The 22,386-nt window shown below is 37.6% G+C and overlaps 2 protein-coding genes across 3 annotated transcripts in view; both read right to left on the reverse strand.

Moving 5' to 3' along the window:
* Positions 1-18,093, reverse strand: part of mapkapk3 (MAPK activated protein kinase 3) — a 75,459-nt gene extending 57,366 nt beyond the window's left edge. The window contains exons 1-2 of one of the 2 annotated variants that reach the window (XM_062044848.1): positions 18,077-18,093; positions 14,506-14,791 (exon numbers count right to left, since the gene is read on the reverse strand). In XM_062044848.1, the coding sequence (XP_061900832.1) occupies positions 14,506-14,784 (279 nt within the window). In that variant the 5' untranslated portion in view covers positions 14,785-14,791; positions 18,077-18,093. Of the gene's footprint in view, positions 1-14,505; positions 14,792-14,963; positions 15,102-18,076 lie in introns of those variants that run through there. The other variant, XM_062044840.1, reaches the window with a different exon arrangement.
* dnah1 (dynein, axonemal, heavy chain 1) overlaps positions 18,080-22,386 on the reverse strand; it is a 137,720-nt gene continuing 133,413 nt past the window's right edge. The window contains 1 exon segment of the mRNA XM_062044902.1: positions 18,080-21,677. Coding sequence (XP_061900886.1) covers positions 21,556-21,677 — 122 coding nt within the window. The 3' untranslated portion in view covers positions 18,080-21,555.

Genomic DNA, 22,386 nt, shown 5'->3' on the forward strand with positions numbered 1-22,386 from the left:
TGGCATCTACTCAGTGGCCTAGTGGTTAGAGTGTCCGCCCTGAGATGGGTAGGTTGTGAGTTCAAACCCCAGCCGAGTCATACCAAAGACTATTAAAATGGGACCTATTACCTCCCTGCTTGGCACTCAGCATCAAGGGTTGGAATTGAGGGTTAAATCACCAAAAATGATTCCCGGGCGCGGCCACCGCTGCTGCCCACTGCTCCCCTCACCTCCCAGGGGGTGAACAAGGGGATGGGTCAAATGCAGAGGACAAATTTCACCACACCTAGTGTGTGTGTGACAATCATTGGTATTTTAACTTTAAATTAGACAATTGCGTCAGCTAACCCCCAACCTTTAGGCTTTTACTGTTAAATTTACAGCTTACAATAACCTACTTTTTAAATTAAAAACATTACTGTAAACGACCCCTGTGGCTTTAAAGAGGAACACTCTGGGTAAAGTATACATACGTTTCTATTGTTTCTACAGGTTATTAAAAGCCAACCATTAAAACTACTCCGGCTCCCTGCAGGCAGGCAAGGTAATAGAATCTAAAGACGGCAAATGAATTACATTGGATGGCTTCCACCCAGCTCTGCTGCAAAGTGGATTAAAGCTATAGCCCTCGTTATGTTCAGCACCACTAGAGGAATATGTCATTAAAACGCAAACCCACTAACCTCCGCTCCATGCACATTGAAAACTTTTGGCTTTCAAAGCGCCCTAATGTTGAACATACTGCCTAAATTAGCTTGAGTGGCAATAAGGAACTCAGCGGTGTGCCAGGCAACCATGGGTTTTTAATTACAATCAAGAGTAGGTCCGCTCAGTTTACGAGCAGGACATGCCGGGCGGAGAACACAAATATTTGTTGTCATCACCTTTGAGCTGAGTGTGTCATAGTCGCTCAAATGTTCTTTTCTTCCCTGAGGAAGATATGTTTATTAATATCAACCCGCTCATGGAAATACTTAGTTACTATATGATTTGGTCTTATATACAGTCGTGGTCAAATGTCATGGCTGTCTTGAGTTTCCAATCATTTCTACAACTCTTACTTTTTTGTGATAGAGTGATTGGAGCACATACTTGTTGGTCACAAAAAACATTCATAAAATTTGGTTCTTTTATGAATTTATTATGGGTCTACTGAAAATGTGAGCAAATCTGCTGGGTCAAAAGCATACATACAGCAATGTTATTATTTGGCAAGTTTCACTGCAATAAGGCACTTTTGGTAGCCATCCACAAGCTTCTGGTTTGAATGTTTGACCACTCCTCTTGACAAAATTGGTGCAGTTCAGCTAAATTTAATAATAATAATAGATTTTATTTGTAAAAAGCACTTTACATTGAATAAACAACCTCAAAGTAAGACCCACTTTTATTCTTTGGCTTTTAACACTACATGAGTTGTCTGTCCTCTGTTGTCCTGTGTTTTTTATAAATTTTAATTTCTATTTCCTGTTTTAATTGGTTTTACCCTTTAAAATCGTTTTTAATAATATTTATTTTTATACTGTTTTTATATTTATTAATTTTTTGTTTTTATTCAGTCATTGGTGGAACTAAGGATAATATTTGAATATTGTTTTTAATATTGTTTTTAATATTGTTGTGCAGCACTTTGGAAACATTTTTGTTGTTTAAATGTGCTATATAAATAAAGTGGATTGGATTGATTGGATTGAAAGTGCTACAGTGTATTAAAAAAAATAAAAATAAAAAGATAATAACAATAAAAATAAATAAAAATAAAAACTAGAACAGCCTAAGAGCTAGAACTGGTATGCATATATCTAAAAAAAGGCTTTTTTTTTTTTTTTTTTTAAAGAAGGGTTTTTAAGCTTTTTTTAAAAAGCATCCACAGTCTGTGGTGCCCTCAGGTGGTCAGGGAGAGCGTTCCTCAGACTGGGAGCGGCGGAGAAGAAAGCCCGTTCTCCCATCGTTCGTCGCTTTGTCCTCGGAGGTTGGAGGAGGTTAGCCTGTCCGGAGCGGAGGTGTCGTGTGGAGGGTTTGGGGGTGAGTAGTTCTTTGAGGTAGAGGGGGGCATTTCCATGGAGGCACTGGTGGGTTAGTAGAGAGACTTTGTATTCAATCCTGAGTGGAACAGGAAGCCAGTGAAGGGATTTGAGAATTGGTGTGATATGGTCATATTTCCGCACTCTCATCAGGATCCTAGCAGTATTATTCTGTATGCAGCTTCTGGATGTTCTTGCTGGGGAACCCGACAAGAAGTGCGTTGCAGTAGTCTAGCCTTTTTGTTGGTTTTCTGACATGGACTTGTTTCTTCAGCATTGTCCACACGTTTAAGTCTGGACTTTGGGAAGGCCATTCTAAAACCTTAATTCTAGCCTGATTTAGCCATTCCTTTACCACTTTTGACGTGTGTTTGGGGTCATTGTCCTGTTGGAACACCCAACTGCGCCCAAGACCCAACCCTCCGAACTGATGATTTTAGCTTGTCCTGAAAAATTTGGAGGTAATCCTCCTTTTTCATTGTCCCATTTACTCTCTGTAAAGCACCAGTTCCATTGGCAGCAAAACAGGTCCAGAGCATAATACTACCACCACCATGCTTGACGGTAAGAAGGGTGTTCCTGGGATTAAAAGCCTCACCTTTTCTCCTCCAAACATATTGCTGGGTATTGTGGCCAAACATGATTGGAAACTTACGGAGCCCCTAAAGTACAGAGCCCCTAAAGGGACATGAGGGAATATTTATTTATTTTTTTTTTAGACATGTATCTAGTGTCTAAAAAAAAAATTAAAAAAAATGTAAACCCCCCCCCAATGTCCCTTTAGGGGCTTCGTACTAAAGGGACATGGGCGTAAAACATTTTTTTGTATAATTTTTTTTTTTTTTTTTTAAACATTACACAAATATTTTTTTCCACACATGTCCCTTTAGTACGGAGCCCCTAAAGGGACACTTTTTTTTTTAAAATAATAATTTTTTTTTTTTTTTTTTAGACATGTATCTCGTGCGCACGAGATACATGTCTAAAGAAAAATAATAATTATTATTTTAAAAAAAAAAGTGTCCCTTTAGGGGCTCCGTACTAAAGGGACATGGGGGCTCTGTAGTACGGAGACCCTAAAGCAGGGGTCGGCAACCTTTTCCACTCAAAGAGCCATTTTGGCAAGTTTCACAAATTAAAGAAAATAATGGGAGCCACAAAAAAATTTTTTAAATGAAAAACACAGCATACAAAGCTTAAATTGCTTTGTGCTATGTTAACCTGGGGCCTCAGACACAAGCACCAGCACGCACCTTAATATGGAAATTTGATGTTAGTGCGGCCCGCGAGTTTTGAAGGAATTGCGCTTGATAGTGTCATACTTGCCAACCCTCTCATTATTTCCTGGAGGCTCCCGAAAATCAGGTCGTGATGGCACTGCCTTTGGCGCCCTCTATGTTGAATGCAGGTTTTGCCTGCTCACGTAAGTGACAGCAAGGCGTACTAAGTCAGCAGCCACACAGCTTACACTGACGGTAGCCGTACTGTATAAAACAACTTTAACACTGGTATGTTAAAAATATGCGCCACACTTTGAACCCACACCAAAAAAGAATGACAAACACATTTCTGGAGAACATCTGCACTGTAACACAACATAAACACAACACAACAAATACCCAGAATCCCATGCAGCACTAACTCTTCCGCTCAACCGACGCAGGGGGGGGGGGGGGGGGGGGGGGGTTGATGTGTGGGGGGGTTTGGTGGTAGCGGGGGTGTATAATCTAGACCGGAAGAGTTAGGGCTGCATGGGATTCTGGGTATTGGTTGTGTTGTGTTTATATTGTGTTACGGTGGGATGTTCTCCAGAAATTTGTTTTTCATTCTTTTTTGGTGTGGGTTCACAGTGTGGCGCATATTTGTAATGTAACAGTGTTAAAGTTGTTTTATACGGCTACCGTCAGTGTAAGCTGTGTGGCTGATGAGTAACTATGCTTTGCTGTCTCCTACGTGTGCAAGTAAAAGCTACATACAGCATGTGGCCGGGTTGGCACGCTGTTTGTAAATGCTATAGAGGACAATTACTGCAGTGCAATTAGGGCACGCCCTTAATTTAGTAATTAGAGTGAAAATAGGATTATATTTGCCCTGGGAGTTTTCCAGGAGAGGCACTGAGATCCATAAATCTCCTGGGAAAATCGGTGGGGTCGGCAAGTATGCAGCTGAGCCGCATCAGAGTGGTCAAAGAGCCGCATGCGGCTCCGGAGCCGCGGGTCGGCATCAGAGTGGTCAAAGAGCCGCATGCGGCTTCGGAGCCGCGGGTTGCCGACCCCTGACCTAAAGGGACACATTATTTTTAACTATCTCGTGCGCACGAGATACATGTCTTAAAAAAAAAAAAAAAAAAAAAGAAAACATTTTTTTACCCCCCATGTCCCTTTAGGGGCTCCGTACTGAAGGGACATGGGGGGAAAAAAAATGCTGTATAATTTATTTATTTTTTTTAAACATGTATCTGGTCGAGATACATGTCCAAAAAAATAAAAAATTATACAAAAATTTTTTTTCCTCCATGTCCCTTTAGTACGGAGCCCCTAAAGGGACACATTACTTTTTTTTAATACATTTTTTTTTTTTTTTTTTAGACATGTATCTCGCGCACGAGAAACTATCTCGTGCTCAAGAGATACATGTCTAAAAAAAAATAATCATAAAAAAATTATACATTTTTAAAAAAAATTTTTTTTATAACTTTATAAAAAGTTTCTTGTGCGCACGAGATACATGTCTAAAAAAAAAAAAAAAAAAAGAAAACATTTTTTTCCCCCCCCATGTCCCTTTATGGCAGGGGTCGGCAACCCGCGGCTCCGGAGCCGCATGCGGCTCCTTGACCACTCTGATGCGGCTCAGCTACATACATGCCGACCCCCCCGATTTTCCCAGGAGACCTAAGGATGTCAGTGTCTCTCATAGATTACTCCCAGGGAAAAAATAATCCTATTTACACTCTAATTACTAAATAAAGGGCGTGCCCTAATTGCACTGCAGTAATTGTCCTCTATGGCATTTACATACAGCGTGCCAGTCCAGCCACATGTTGCATGTTGTTATTACTTGAAAACACACAGGAGACAACAAAGCATACTTACTCATCAGCCACACAGCTTACACTGACGGTAGCCGTATCAAACAACTTTAACATTGTTATGTTACAAATATGCGCCACACTGTGAACCCACACCAAAAAAGAATGAAAAACACATTTCTGGAGAACATCCCACCGTAACACAACATAAACACAACACAACCATTACCCAGAATCCCATGCAGCCCTAACTCTTCCGGTCTACATTATACACCCCGCTACCACCAAATCCCCCCACACATCAACCCCCCCCCCCCCCCCCCCCCTCTCCGTGCGTTGGTTGAGCGGAAGAGGTAGGGCTGCATGGGATTCTGGGTATTGGTACCGTCAGTGTAAGATGTGTGGCTGCTGAGTTAGTAGCCTTGCTGTCTCTTACGTTAGCAAGCTAAAGCTGCATTCCACTTGTGGCCGAGCAGGTACACTGATAGGTGCAGTGTCATCACGCTCTGATATTCGGGAGTCTCCCGGGAAAAATGAGAGGGTTGGCAAGTATGACGCTATCAAGCGACATTCATTCAAAACTCGCGGGCTGCACTAACATCAAATTTCCACATTAAAGTGCGTGCCGGTGCGTGTGTCTGAGACCCCCGGTTAACATAGCACAAAGCATGTAAGCTTTGTATGCGGTGTTTTTCATTTTAAATTTAAAAAATGTTTTTGTGGCTCCCATTACTTTCTTTAATTTGTGAAACTTGCCAAAATGGCTCTTTGAGTGGTAAAGGTTGCCGACCCCTGCTTTAGGGGATCCGTACTAAAGGGACATGGGGGGAAAACATTTTTTTGTATAATTTTTTTAATTTTTTAAACATGTATCTGGTGCGCACGAGATACATGTCCAAAAAAAATAAAAAAATAAAAAATTACACAAACATTTTTTACCCCCCATGTCCCTATAGTACGGAGCCCCTAAAGGGACACATTATTTTTTTTTAATAATTTTTTTTTTTTTTTTTTTTTTTAGACATGTATCTCGTGCGCACGAGAAACTACCTCGTGCGCATGAGAAACTACCTCGTGCGCACGAGATACATGTCTAAAAAAAATAAAAAATAAAAAAATAAAAAAACTTTTTTTTCCCCCCCATGTCCCTTTAGGGGCTCCGTACTAAAGGGACATGGGGGAAAACATTTTTTTGTATAATTTTTTTTTTTTTTTTAAACATGTATCTGGTGCGCACGAGATACATGTCCAAAAATAATAAAAAAAATAAAAATGATACAAAATATTTTTTTCCCCCATGTCCCTTTAGTATGGAGGGACATGAGCCCTAAAGGGACACTTTTTTTTTTTTTAAATAATTTTTTTTTTTTTAGACATGTATCTCGTGAAGAAATAATAATCATTAAAAAATTATACATTTTTAAAAAAACATTTTTTATAACTTAATAAAGTTTCTTGTGCGCACAAGATACATGTCTAAAAAAATTAAAAATTAAAAATGTATAAAAAAATAAAAATTCCCCCATGTCCCTTTAGGGGCTCCGTAGAAACTCAAGACAGCCATGACATTATGTTCTTTACAAGTGTGTGTAAACTTTTGACTATGGACTATAAATGCTTAGAATCATCTTTTCATTGAATATCTTCTAATCTCAGTCTGCAGCTCTTATATTCTTTGACTGCTGCTGCCTTCCTGCTGTTACATCTTAGATCTGAGTGGATTACAGTAAAATGCTGTGTGGGTATGTGGTGGAGTAATGGTAGGTGACAGCGCCTACAGCAGGGCTATTCAACCACAAAATGAAGAGGGCTGCACTTTCAAGAGCCTAAGGGCTCAGGGGCCGGACATCTAAAAGTGGATGTTTCGTCAGAAAGTGCCTCCGCAGGTTATATTCCTTTGAGACTGTGTTTACTTAATTGCAAAGTAAACACGCGGGTGTGACAATGACATGACTCCTCCAGTCAGCCAAGTGTGGAAACAGAATTTCAGAAGGAGATTCTCTTATTTCTTAAATATTTCTATTGATTTACTGATGGATCATTTATGCCTGTTAATTTATGCCAGAGAACATTTAGTAAAATGTGCATTCCTATTTTTTTAATGTTATATTTAATAATGTGGCACAGACAAAACAATATACCTACTTACCTATTTTAACAGGATAAGCATGCCTGTAGACAAGCTCAATGTATTCCACCAGGCCAATTGTCTACACTACTGTGAATGTATGAATTGCCACTATGCCCATAATCTTTTTTTTTTTAATCCCCGTAGTCCCCTTACATTATATTTTCTTAATCCGTATTACAAAACCCAAAACCAGTGAAGTTGGCATGTTGTTTAAATCGTAAATAAAAACAGAATACAATGATTTGCAAATCTTTTTCAACTTATATTCAATTGAATAGACTGCAAAGACAAGATATTTAACGTTCGAACTGAAGAATTAAATTTTCTTTTGCAAAAAATCATTAACTTAGAATTTAATGGCAGCAACACATTGCAAAAAAGTTGGCACGGGGGCATTTTTACCACTATGTTACATGGCCTTTCCTTTAAACATTTGGGAACTGAGGAGACCAATTTTTAAAGCTTTTCAGGTGGAATTCTTTCCCATTCTTGCTTGATGTACAGCTTAAGTTGTTGAACAGTCCTGGGGTCTCCCTTATCGTATTTTAGGCTTCATAATACGCAACACATTTTCAATGGGAGACAGGTCTGGACTACAGGCAGGCCAGTCTAGTACCCGCACTATTTTACTATGAAGCCACGCTGTTGTAACACGTGGCTTGGCATTGTCTTGCTGAAATAAGCAGGGGCGTCCACGATAACGTTGCTTGGATGGCAACATATGTTGCTCCAAAACCTGTATGTACCTTTCAGCATTAATGGTGCCTTCACAGATGTGTAAGTTACCCATGTTTTGGGCACTAATACACCCCCATACCATCACAGATGCTGGCTTTTCAACTTTGCGCCTATAACAATCCGGATGGTTCTTTTCCTCTTTGTTCCGGAGGACACAACGTCCACAGTTTCTAAAAAACTATTTGAAATGTGGACTCGTCAGACCACAGAACACTTTTCCACTTTGCATCAGTCCATCTTAGATGAGCTCGGGCCCAGCAAAGGCAGGCGGCGTTTCTGGGTGTTGTTGATAAATGGCTTTGGCTTTGCATAGTAGAGTTTTAACTTGCACTTACAGATGTAGCGACCAACTGTAGTTACTGACAGTGGTTTTCTGAAGTGTTCCTGAGCCCATGTGGTGATATCCTTTACACACTGATGTTGCTTTTTGATGCAGTACCGCCTGAGGGATCCAAGGTCACGGGCATTCAATGTTACGTGCAGTGATTTCTCCAGATTCTCTGAACCTTTTGATGGTGAAAGCCCTAAATTCCTTGCAATAGCTCGTTGAGATATGTTGTTCTTAAACTGTTGGACAATTTGCTCACACATTTGTTCACAAAGTAGTGACCCTCGCCCCATCCTCGTTTGTGAATGACTGAGCATTTCATGGAAGCTGCTTTTATACCCAATCATGGCACCCACCTGCTCCCAATTAGCCTGTTCACCTGTGGGATGTTCCAAATAAGTGTTTGATGAGCATTCCTCAACTTTCTCAGTCTTTTTTGACACTTGTGCCAGCTTTTTTTAAACATGTTGCAGGCATCAAATTCCAAATGAGCTAATATTTGCAAAAATTAACAAAGTTTTCCAGTTCGAATGTTAAGTACAAATAATTTGCAAATCATTGTATTCTGTTTTTATTCACGATTTACGCAACGTGCCAACTTCACTGGTTTTGGGTTTTGTATTTAGGATAGTTATTAACCTCTATTTGCCTAAAAGTGTATATATTTTTCAATTATAATTACTAGTTTTTATCGATTATTTATTTAGTTTAAGAGCATGATGTAGATAAAAGCTCTGAGTCGGTCTGAATAAAGCCAAATATTTTTTAAAGTAAAGTATTGTTCTGTGTGGCACCAAGAATGTTGATTGACAGTCTAAAAGTGACATGTTTCCCTTCACTTGTTAATTTTGCTGTCTTCTGCATTTATATGGATAAAATGTAAAACCGCAAATCGAATCGCAATGAAGTTTTTTCTCAAAACCGTGCATCCCAAATCCACAAAAACAGGTATGAACAGGCAAGAAAAGTTACTTTGGCAAAATATGACCCTTTTAAAGTACAATTATCAATCAATTTAAAATTTTAAACAGTAACACTAACTGTTGGGAGTTTAACTGCGATTATCATTAATAGATACCGTTTGTCGTTACATTCCTAGTATTGGTTAACTTCTTTTTACACCTGTGACAGTTAATAATGGTAAAATGCAATGCGCTGACATTCTGGAATGGAATAAACTGCTGTTCTAAAAGTGTCCACTGGATGTCGCAATAGCAATTCTTTTGTATCACCTGCCGGTGAGAGGTGCGTGACTTCAGAGGGGGCGGAGCTATGTGCCTTAAAAACCTCTTAAGGCCCAAGCTGTTTGTTTACATGCTTTTTTTTATTTCTCTTTGCTATTTGGGCTTATTGGACCCTAATTAGAATAAAAACTAAGAATCATCTTTTTATATGATGTACTTAGTCCATAAGTACACAAACGTGTACTTTTCAAACCAGTAATTAGAGTCTGCAAATAATGTGTTGTTGTTGTGTGTGCTGTCTAGAGCTCGGCAGAATAACCGTGTAATACTCTTCCATACCAGTGGGTGGCAGCCGGTAGATAATTGCTTTATAGATACGTGTGATACAACGAGGGTTTGTTGTTGTATCTAACGCTTAAACCAAAAATAAACAAAAGGTGAGTGCTCCTATGAAAAGGCATTGAAGCTTAGGGAAGGCCATGCAGAACAAAACTAAAACTGAACTGGCTACAAAGTAAACAAAAACAGAATGCTGGACGACAGCAAAGACTTACTGTGGAGCAGACGTGTCCACAAAGTACATCCGAACATGACATGACAATCAACAATGTCCCCGCAAAGACGGATAGCAACAACTGAAATATTCTTGATTGCTAAAACAAAGCAGATGCGGGAAATATCGCTCAAATGAAGACATGAAACTGCTACAGGAAAACACCTCAAAAAACTCCAAATAAGTCAGGGCGTGATGTGACAGGTGGTGACAGTACACCTACTTTGAGACGAGAGCTATAGTGATGCATGCTTGGTTATGGTTTAAAGTCATATCCAACAATTGCGACAACGACTGTTTTACTGTCAACTGAGTTTTATTTTTTTTAATGATTTCTGCTGGTGGTGTGCCTCCGGATTTTTTCAAAGCAAAAAATGTGCCTCGGCTCAAAAGAGGTTGAAAAACACTGTTTAGGGAACACATATATGCTTGCCAATTGAATGAATGAAATAAGTTTATTTCGGTCGTATAATCAACCATTTTGTGTGACCGGTTTAACAGTACAGATTATACATATTTAACCATCATACACATTTACACACTAAAGGAAAGCCTATATTTGCCTATCCTATACATTCACTGAAAATTAGATTGCCTGGAACATCGTTAAAAAAATCAATGGGATGAAAGTAATCGTTGCTATATTTTATAATTTTCAATTATTTCATCTTTCAAGGTTTTCTTAAAGCTTAACAAAGAACTACATGTTTTCAACTCATGACTGAGCTTGTTCCACCACAGTGTTTCCCACACATTCATTTATTTGTGGCGGCCCGCCACGAAAGAATTAAGGCCGCCACAAATAGATTTATTTTTTTTTGTCCTGTCCAGCTTCTCAGGCAAATCATATAGTTGATGTAGATGCCCATGTTCAGATTTACTTTACAAAAGAGAAGTGTAGGATCAAGATTTTTGGAGCTCTTTGTTCAGTGGATCAGATGTTTGATGAAGCTCTGTGTCTATCTACCACCACTACTGTTTTCTGTTTATTTGTTACTGACTGTGGCAGGACACCTCTGCCTCTGTTTCACTTTATGTTGCTGGTAAATAATATGGTTGTAGTAGTAGGCTAAAGTTAAATTATTTAGTATGCACTAATTAAAGGGGCAGAGCTTTAAGAGACATTTTAGCTTTTATACTTTTATAAGATATATTTTTTGTAAGAACCACAATTAATAAATATATTTCAGTAAATAAGTTATTGTTCAAATCTGTATATAAATATGTACATAAAGTGTTGTAATTATATTGTAAAATGGATGGATGGATGGACGTTTAAAACAAAACTGTTATTATTAATTAGTAAGTCTACATTTTTTTAGCCTTTTTAGAGAAAATCATATCATTGTAGTAAATTATGCAAATTGCTCGATGTCATGGTGACCACGCCCATAGCCACGCCCCCACCGCCACAGGTATCTTGGCAGTTTATGGGAAACACTGCACCATTTAACTCCTAAAACTGAAATACATTTGGATTTTATATTCGTTCTTACTTTACGTAGTTAAAAAAATCAATATCCCCCGTAAATTATAGTTTTCGCCTCTTAATTTAAATAAGCTAAGAATACAAGCTGGAAGGCTGTTGTTCTTTACTCCAAACATAATTCCCATTGTTTTTAAAAACACATTATCTGAAAATTTTAACACCTTAGAATTTATGAATAATGGATTGGTATGTTCATAGTAGCACGCTTTGTGTATTATTCTAATGACCCTTTTTTGAAGTTTAATTATTGGGTCTATGTTTGTTTTATAAACATTTCCCCAAACTTCAACACAATATGTTAAATATGGAAAATTAAATGAATAATATAACATATGCAGACATCTCTTATTCCAGACCTGGGCAAATTAAGGCCCGGGGGCCACATGCGGCCCGTTAAGCTTTTCAATCTGGCCCGCCGGACATTCCCAAATAATTTATTTAGATCTTTAAGATGTAAAGTGTAGCTGTCATTATGATGTGCAGTGATGTTTTCTAATGACCGTAAGTCTTCAACTATACAAAGTATTTCAATGGTTTCAATGGGTTCCACAAGGCTCGGTATTGGGGCCTAAGTTATTTATACTCTATTTAAATGATATTTGTTCAGTATCTAATAAATTGGAATGTATTATGTTTGAAGATGATACAAATGTATATTGTTCAGGAGAAGACTTGAAGGAAGTGTTGAGGATAATAGAGGTCGAGTTGCTTCAGCTAAAAAAATGGTTTGATATTAATAAGTTATCATTAAATGATAAGAAAACTAAATATATGGTGTTTAGTGGTGCAAGGACAAATTGTGAAGCAAAATTAAAATTAAATTTAGTGGAAATTGATAGAGTATATGAAACTAAATTCTTGTAAATAATAATTGATTATAAATTATGTTGGAAACCGCATATTGATTATATAAAGGGTAAAGTATCCAAATCCATTGCTATTCTTTATAAAGTAAGACACATGCTGAATAAGAAATGTCTGCATATGTTATATTATTCTTTTATTTTTCCATATTTAACATATTGTGTTGAAGTTTGGGGAAATGTTTATAGAACAAACATAGACCCAATAATTAAACTTCAAAAAAGGGTCATTAGAATAATATACAAAGCGTGCTACTATGAACATACCAATCCATTATTTATAAGTTCTAGTGTGTTAAAATTTTCAGATATTGTGTTTTTAAAAACAATGGAAATTATGTTTGGAGTAAAGAACAACAGCCTTCCAGCTTGTTTTCTTAGGTTATTTAAATTAAGAGGAGAAAACTATAATTTACGGGGGATATTGATTTTTGAAATAGGTAAAGTAAGAAGGAATATAAAATACAAATGTATTTCAGTTTTAGGAGTTAAATGGTGGAACAAGCTCAGTGACGAGCTGAAGACATGTAGTTCTTTGTTCAGGTTTAAGAAAACCTTGAAAGGTGAAATAATTGAAAATTATAAAATATTGCAACGATTACTTTCATCCCATTGATTTTTTTTTTTTAACGTTGATGTTCCAGGCAATCTTATTTTCAGTGGAGGTATAGGATCGGCAAATATAAGCTTTGGCTTCAGCCTATTCCTTTTTCTGTAATTCTTTTTCTTTTCTTTTATTTTTGTGTGTAAATGTGTATGATTGTTAAATATGTCTAATCCGTACTGTTAAACTGATCACACAAAATGGTTAATGGTTGATTATATGACAGAAATAAACGTATTTCATTCATTCATTCATGTGCTTTTGCATGATATACTAGTTACTATGGTAATCTAATTAGTTACTATGGTAATCTAAGTCACAGCAGCTCAGATGAGGCACCAAGCAGTGTGGGTGGGGAGCGTTTCCACAGAGTGTTTCCAGAGCGGCCAGCCTGAAATGCGGGTGTCAGGGACAGACGCGGAAGGAGATTTTTACAACAAAGTTCTAAAGCTTAGTGATACATCAGATATATCAGATTTTAGGTGTTTTTTGTTTTTTTTTACCCTTCGCGTTCATATTTTTGCTGTTTGTTGCATTTTTTTGTGTTTCGCTTGATTGTAAAATATGTGGATGGAGAGGGGGTGTGACGTTCATATGTTGTCAATATTCAGTGTTTTATCCTTCATAGTTAATATTGTAAATCCCACATTCTTTATTTTCATGTACATTCTGGGTGTCTCATTCAGTAGAAAATGTAAAATTCCATTCCGTTATTTTACGTCTTTAGCATTCAATAAGACATTATTGTGAGGTTTTGTATTAGTGTTCCTAAAAATAAATATCTCGGCCCCCAGACACATTTTTTTTCTCAAAATTTGGACCCCGAGTCAAAATAATTGCCCAGGCCTGCTGTAGTCCCTAAGTGTCGAAGTCAAGGCCCGCAGGCCGAATGAATGATCTATGGCCCCCGGGATGATATTTGATTAGTATTAGAAGCGGCCCGCAGGCCACAGCCGCCTGCTGCTGTTTTGCACGCACCAATACTCCATCAGTGTTGGAGCTAGGAACTTTCAAAACGGGGTTCCCGGGACCCCATCAAGTCATAAAAATGGGGTCCCACAGTAAATTTTGGGGGTCCTACTTTTTTGTAAGTGTTTTGGAAATAAATGATAAATGTATGCATTATCCTGTTGTATCTCACATTCTATATTGTGTTTTGGAAAAAGGTTGTCATAAACGTTACTTCAATCAATCAATCAATCAATGTTTACTTATATAGCCCTAAATCACTAGTGTCTCAAAGGGCTGCACAAGCCACGACATCCGCGGTACAGAGCCCACATAAGGGCAAGGAAAAACTCACAACCCCAATGGGCCCCCAGACACATTTTTTTCTCTAAATTTGGCCCCCCGAGTAAAAATATTTGCCCAGGCCTGTCTTATTCAATTGGGGCCAAATATAATAGCTGGTCAGACTGGGTAAGGAGGTGGAAATTAGGATTAGGGACACAATTGAATTGGTTATGATGCTAGTCAATTGACAGAAGACAAGAGGTAGAGTAGATATAAAAAGTGTAATTAACAAAGGTTATGGGTGTCATAAGTGAAGTATTAGTAGTAAAAAAAAAAAGGAGTTGTTACCTTGAGAGCGCACTTCTCTCCAGTCTTCCTGTTGAAACACTGCAGAACTTTTCCATTAATGCCCAAACCCAGAACCTGACTGGATATTTTGTAGTCATCCGTCACGGAGTGTCTCTTTATGTCCACTTTGGTGATGCCGGGCAAGGGGAAGTGGCTCTCTTCGGGGGCCGAAGCCGCAGCGGGGGCAGTCGGCTGTTGCCTCGGGTCAGTCGGCGGCGATTCGGCAAGACTAAGAGGCGCTGGCAGCGGCTTCTCCTTCCCGCTTCCATCCTGCAGCATGTTCGGACTTGAGCAAAACAAAACAAAAAAGCGGGAGTGATTCAGCCGAGTCGGTGACTCCTCCACCAGTGTCCGGTAAAATGCGTCAAGTCGACGGGTTCGGCCGTCCCGGACACCCCGCCTTCCCCGCCCCTTTACTGCTTCCAAAAAAAAAAACGCCCGAGTTATGTACTCATTACCTTTAAAAAGTGTCAACAAGAGCACGGCGTAGTCTTCTTTGATATAGTTTTATCTGTGGAAAGAAACATAGTGAAGAGTGTTCACATGGACAGTCTGTGGAGGAGGACACGCCCTCTACTGTAATAGCTCATGTCGCAACTCGACCCTGGTGGTTGTCTTAAAGGAGCAGCGTCAACAAGTGCTGCTCCAAATCTGGACTTTAGAAAGTTTTTCTTTATCATTTTGTTAGTAATCTCATGATAATTGTGGGAATGTTCCAAAGCATTCACACATATGCTTTTCTACACCACTTCTTCTTCTTATAGTTTTCTACACCAATCTTCTTCTTTTTCTTCATATGCTTTTCTACATCAATCTTCTTCTTCATATAGTTTTCTACACCACCACTTCTTCTTCATATGGTTTTCTACACCACTTCTTCTTCTTCTTCTTCTTCATATGGTTTTCTACACCAATCTCCTTATTCTTCATATGGTTTTCTACACCAATCTCCTTGTTCTTCATATGGTTTTCTACACCAATCTCCATTTTCTTCATATGGTTTTCTACACCAATCTCCTTCTTCATATGGTTTTCTACACCAATCTCCTTCTTCATATGGTTTTCCACACCAATCTCCATTTTCTTCATATGGTTTTCGACACCAATTTCCTTCTTCATATGGTTTTCTACACCAATCTTCTTCTTCATATGGTTTTCTACACCAATCTTTTTCTTCTTCTTCATATGGTTTTCTACACCAATCTTTTTCTTCTTCTTCATATGGTTTTCTACACCAATCTCCTTCTTCTTCATATGGTTTTCTACACCAATCTCCTTCTTATTCTTCATATGGTTTTCTACACCAATCTCCTTCTTCATATGGTTTTCTACACCAATCTCCTTCTTCATATGGTTTTCTACACCAATGTTCTTCTTCATATGGTTTTCTACACCAATCTCCTTCTTCATATGGTTTTGTACACCAATCTTCTTCTTCTTCTTCATATGGTTTTCTACACCAATCTTCTTCTTCTTCTTCATATGGTTTTCTACACCAATCTTCTTCTTCTTCTTCATATGGTTTTCTACACCAATCTTCTTCATATGGTTTTCCACACCAATCTTCTTCTTCATATGGTTTTCTACACCAATCTCCTTTTTCTTCATATGGTTTTCTACACCAATCTCCTTCTTCATATGGTTTTGTACACCAATCTTCTTCTTCTTCTTCATATGGTTTTCTACACCAATCTTCTTCTTCTTCTTCATATGGTTTTCTACACCAATCTTCTTCTTCTTCTTCATATGGTTTTCTACACCAATCTTCTTCATATGGTTTTCCACACCAATCTTCTTCTTCATATGGTTTTCTACACCAATCTCCTTTTTCTTCATATGGTTTTCTACACCAATCTCCTTCTTCTTCATATGGTTTTGTACACCAATCTTCTTCTTCTTCTTCATATGGTTTTCTACACCAATCTTCTTCTTCTTCTTCTTATGGTTTTCTACACCAATCTTCATTTTCTTCTTCATATGGTTTTCTCCACCAATCTCCTTCTTCTTCATATGGTTTTCTACACCAATCTCCTTCTTCTTCATATGGTTTTCTACATCAATCTCCTTCTTCTTCATATGGTTTTCTACACCAATCTCCATTTTCTTCATATGGTTTTCTACACCAATTTCCTTCTTCATATGGTTTTCTACACCAATCTTCTTCTTCATATGGTTTTCTACACCAATTTTTTTTCTTCTTCTTCATATGATTTTCTACACCAATCTCCTTCTTCTTCTTCATATGGTTTTCTACACCAATCTCCTTCTTCATATGGTTTTCTACACCAATCTTCTTCTTCATATGGTTTTCTACACCAATCTCCTTCTTCATATGGTTTTCTACACCAATCTTCTTCTTCATATGGTTTTCTACACCAATCTCCTTCTTCTTCATATGGTTTTGTACACCAATCTTCTTCTTCTTCTTCATATGGTTTTCTACACCAATCTTCTTCTTCTTCTTCATATGGTTTTCTACACCAATCTTCTTCTTCTTCTTCATATGGTTTTCTACACCAATCTTCCTCTTCATATGGTTTTCTACACAGTTCTTCTTCTTCAGATTTTGGCGCACTCTACCTTCCACATTTCCCACCCGATTCAAACCGTTCCAACTTCAAGCTGTTCAGCCTATTTGGGCTTTCCCATGACAAATTCCAAACATTTTCAGATTTCCCAGAATTCCAGGTTTTCCGGGACATTTTTCCCCATTTAAAATGAATCGGCCATTTTTCAAACTTGCACCATTTCTACATTTTTCAACCGATTCAAACCATTCCACCTTGTACACATTGCACCATCCTAGAAATTCAAACTACCCTTTTTCCAAGTTAAAAAAAATTCAAAGATTTTCCAGAATTCCTGGTTTTCCAAAGCCCTATTTCCACCCTTTTTTTCTGGCGACTACTCCTTCTACATTGTTCAACGCATTTCAGCCGTTGCACTGTCAAAACATTCCTCTTAAATAGAAAAAAAAAAAGAAGTTGTTTTTTTAACTGGAAAAATTCCCGGTTTTCCTGAAATTCCAGGAATTCCTTAATACCATTTCTCAATTCAACAGGTTACTACTTCAACATTTCTCGACCGATTAGAAAAATTTCAACACCAACCATTTCAACTCATTCAGACCATTTTTTTTAACCATTTTCCAAAAAATGTCAACATTTCCCGAAATTCCCAATTCTTTTTTAAAATTCCCATTGAAATCAATGGGACATTCTTCAATGTTCAACAATTCTTCTTACATTCATACTACATTCTGTCAGCATTTCAGTTCAACTTCAGCATTGGAGCATTCACACACAATTCCTTCAGGAATTGCCTTGTCTAGTTTAAGTGTTAATATTTGATACAATACTGTGCAATTTTTTTTTTAACTAAAACTGGAAAAACATTCCAGTGTTACTTTCTGGTTGATGGTGTGTGGTGTGTATTTGGGGGTCTTTTCAAAACGTGAAAAATACATTAATATCCTTTTATTTAGATCCGGAATGCCCAAACACTGTGTCATTTCATTTTTACCCGCCAAAGGTTGGCTACCAAATTTGACACATACCATAGTCATACTGACCTATTTCAAGCTGCACAATCATTGGTGGCATGTCTGCAAGGCTACACTGTAAAAAAAAAAAAAAAAAAAAAAAGTTGGTAGATTTTTATGTAAAAACCTGGCAGCTCAGTCGCCTGGAATTTACCATGAAATCATCAGTGGTATCATTTTTCCATTTACAGTTTTGCACTGTAAAAACAGAAAACGTAAAAAAAGTATCAGCTCAGTCGCCAGAATTTTGTGGTAAAAATAATAACAGTGGTACTTTTTTTCAATTTATAGTACAGTGAATTCAGGACTTTTTCCTACGCTTTGAACCCTGCGGCTAATTTATGGATTTTCTTTCGCTAACAGCCATAATGAAAATAGTTTTCATTAAACACAAGCAGAGACATTGAAAAGGTGTCATTGTCTGTGTTCTGGCGCTATTTTTTGGACGAGTTTGCTCATTGCAGGTGCTGCGGGGGGGGAATGCCGACATTATTTCCGTCTGTTTAGTGCTTTGAACCGGAAGTACAAGCGCTGTTCTGTCTTCTTGTCGTCCGTAGCGTTTTTACTCGTGTGGATTCTTGATTCATCACTCCAAGCAACATGTGTAGGGTTTACAATATAACTAAAACTATTCATACTTACTAAACCGTCCCATGTGTGATGTCTGTGTTGCCAGTGTTTTCATGCATATTTGTATGTGCCATCGTAATGTAATCAAGCTGGCGTCGTTAGCATGAGGTAACACGCTAACACGTTTAGGAGTGTCTGTTAGTATTATTACCTTACAATGGCATTCTTTTTGTGTTGTTTCAGTTTCACAAATTCCTCAGTAAATCCACCAAAACGTCACCGTGGAGATATTGAGTCTGTTTAGCTGATTGGAGAGCTAGTTTCTGCAGCTACTGGGTCCATGGTGATGACTTCTGCTTTGTTTGATCAGCCGTTTTACTGCCGTGTTACAGGCGTTTGCAAACAAAGTAAGTAAATAAACAGTTACAGAATCTTTCCGTGTAAATAACTCATTTTACAACGTATCGGCGGCTTATAGTCCGGTGCTGCTAATGTATGGAAAATATTTTTTCCTCTAAAATTTAGTGGGTGTGGCTAATACACAGGTGCACTCTATGGCTTGGAAAATAGAGTAATGCACTAAAAATTAAAATTGGCTATAGATTTTTCAGTAAAAAAATGACAGCTCGGTTACTATAATTTTGAATTTATAAGAACAGCGGTACAGTTTTTCAATTTACAGTAATTTGGTGTAAAAAAATAAATAAAATACACAGTAAATGTTATGGTAAAATTGTACACTGCAAAAACTGAAATCTAAGTAAGATGAAATATCTCAAATAAGGGTGATATCTGCTTATTTTCTGTCTGATAAGATCATTTTTCTCACTAAGCAGATTTTATGTTAGAGTGTTTTACTTGTTTTAAGTGTTTTGGTCCTAAATGATCTCAGTAAGATATTACAGCTCGTTGCTGATATTTGATGACCTATATTGAGTAAAACATGCTTGAAATTAGAATATCAAGTGTTGCAAAGCTGTGTCATCAACACTCACAAGTATAAAACTCCTTTTTTAAAGTAATAATTTTTACTCTAAGCATGAAAAAAAAAATTATGATGCCGAGCGCATATCATTATGTCAAAATAATGGCACTAGCATTTACTTCATTTAAGAATGTTTTTCAACATATTGAGCAAAAAGGTTTTGTTTTTTCTACCAAGAAAAGTGCACTTTTTATTAGTGAGTATATTCTTATTTTAAGGTATTTTTGGGTTCATTGAGGTTAGCCAATTTTACTTGTTTTGGAAAGTCTTGACAAGCTGAATTTTCTTGTTTTATTGGCAAATAATTTTGTTTAGTTCAAATAAAATACCCCTAATTTTTGTAATTTTTTTTCTTTTTTTTGAACACTGACTTTTTGCAGTGTAGGGGCTGAGCTTCCTTTTTTTTTTTTTTTTTAATCGTAAAATTTATTAAAAACAGACTAACTAGTCGCATTTGAATTTGAGACCCCTTCTCTACGGTAAAGTTGTAACTTTGACGCTCTATGGAAAATGATCATCTTGGCGATATACACTACCGTTCAAAAGTTTGGGGTCACCCAAACAATTTTGTGGAATAGCCTTCATTTCTAAGAACAAGAATAGACTGTCGAGTTTCAGATGAAAGTTCTCTTTTTCGGGCCATTTTGAGCGTTTAATTGACCCCACAAATGTGATGCTCCAGAAACTCAATCTGCTCAAAGGAAGGTCAGTTTTGTAGCTTCTGTAACGAGCTAAACTGTTTTCAGATGTGTGAACATGATTGCACAAGGGTTTTCTAATCATCAATTAGCCTTCTAAACCAATGAGCAAACACATTGTACCATTAGAACACTGGAGTGATAGTTGCTGGAAATGGGCCTCTATACACCTATGTAGATATTGCACCAAAAACCAGACATTTGCAGCTAGAATAGTCATTTACCACATTAGCAATGTATAGAGTGTATTTCTTTAAAGTGATATGAGGCTAAATTTCTCACTGGTGGTGCTGTTGCGTGGTAAAAATTGCTGGAATAAACCAAAACAATATGTCTATATATCGTTCTTAACATACTGTAGCTTATAAACTTACAATAACACATACCGTATTTTTCGGACTATATGTCACAGTTTTTTTCATAGTTTGGCCGGGGGGTGCGACTTATACTCAGGAGCGACTGATGTGTGAAATGATTAACACATTAGCGTAAAATATCAAATAATATTATTCATCTCATTCACGTAAGAGACTAGACGTATAAGATTTCATGGGATTTAGCGATTAGGAGTGACAGATTGTTTGGTAAACGTATAGCATGTTCTATATGTTATAGTTATTTGAATGACTCTTACCATAATATGTTACGTTAACATACCAGGCACGTTCTCAGTTGGTTATTTATGCCTCATATAACGTACACTTATTCAGCCTGTTGTTCACTATTCTTTATTTATTTTAAATTGCCTTTCAAATGTCTATTCTTGGTGTTGGCTTTTATCAAATACATTTCCCCAAAAATGCGACTTATACTCCAGTGCGACTTATATATGTTTTTTTCCTTCTTTATTATGCATTTTCGGCCGGTGCGACTTATACTCCGAAAAATATGGTATATATGGCGATATGAGGCTAAATTTCTCACTAGTGGTGCTGTTGCATGGTAAAAATTGCTGATATAAATTAAAATAATACGTCTATATATCGTTCTTAACATACTGTAGCTTATAAACGTACAATAAAACATACTTTTATTTTGTGAAAGTATAATTTTGTGGCCGTATTTGACGCACTGTCGTGTGTGTGGCCTACGGACCATTGACACATTTTCACTTTGGCCCCTGGAGGCAAAGCGTTTGGGCAACCCTGATCTAAATCCTCATGAAACTTGTAACTGTTCTTTCTTGGACTTTCGTAAATCAATTAAAACAAATGTTTGTGTGATGATGCTAACTGTATCTGGTGGCTGAAGTGTGTTCAATAGTCCAAAGCACAAATGAGGGCCACTCCCCGTTTGATCCAGTGTCCAGGCGTTTGATCCGTGGGCAGCTCCACTGCGATCACATAGTTGGTGGAATGACCCGTGGTGGACAACGTGCCTGTGAAAACAGATCAGGACCTCAGTTGTGCGGACATGACAGTTGAAACTCTCGCCCTTCAGTTTCCACACAAGACGACGGGCTGATTACTGCGGCTGGAAAATACAGGGCTCCACTTTCTAGGGCCTTCGTGAAATAGGATGCCAGCTGACTGCGGTCTATTTTTGGGGTGAGATACAACCTGAGGAATACTGTCACTTACATGGTAATAACCCCAACTCAATTACGTAGCTCACAAAAGTTTTTTTTAGAAAGGAAACTATCAATTTAATTTAGACTAGTCGGTGTACGTATTAGACTACCGCAGGGGTGTCAATCTCATTTTAGCTCAGGGGCCGCATGGAGGGAAATGTGTGCACACGCGGGCCGGACTATTAAAATCACGGCATTAAAATTAAAAAATGAAGACCGTTTCAGATTGTTTTCTTTGTCTTACCTTGGCCAAAAATAGAACAAAACACATTCTGAAAATATTTTAATAAAAATACAGAAAAAAAATACCTGGCAATGGTAAAGTTTAGATCCATGAAGGAAAGAAGAAAGTGAATTAATGTTTGTAACTGAAAACATTTACATTTGCATAAAAATGTGTTTTCTTATGTAGTATTTTTTTAATGAATTAAGTATTAAGTCTCTGCTCGAGATAGTCTCCTGCTGGCCCCACTATGGACTGGACTCTCACTATTATGCTAGATCCACTATGGACTGG

This window comes from Entelurus aequoreus, linkage group LG01, assembly GCF_033978785.1.
Source record: "Entelurus aequoreus isolate RoL-2023_Sb linkage group LG01, RoL_Eaeq_v1.1, whole genome shotgun sequence".
Lineage (NCBI taxonomy): Eukaryota > Metazoa > Chordata > Actinopteri > Syngnathiformes > Syngnathidae > Entelurus > Entelurus aequoreus.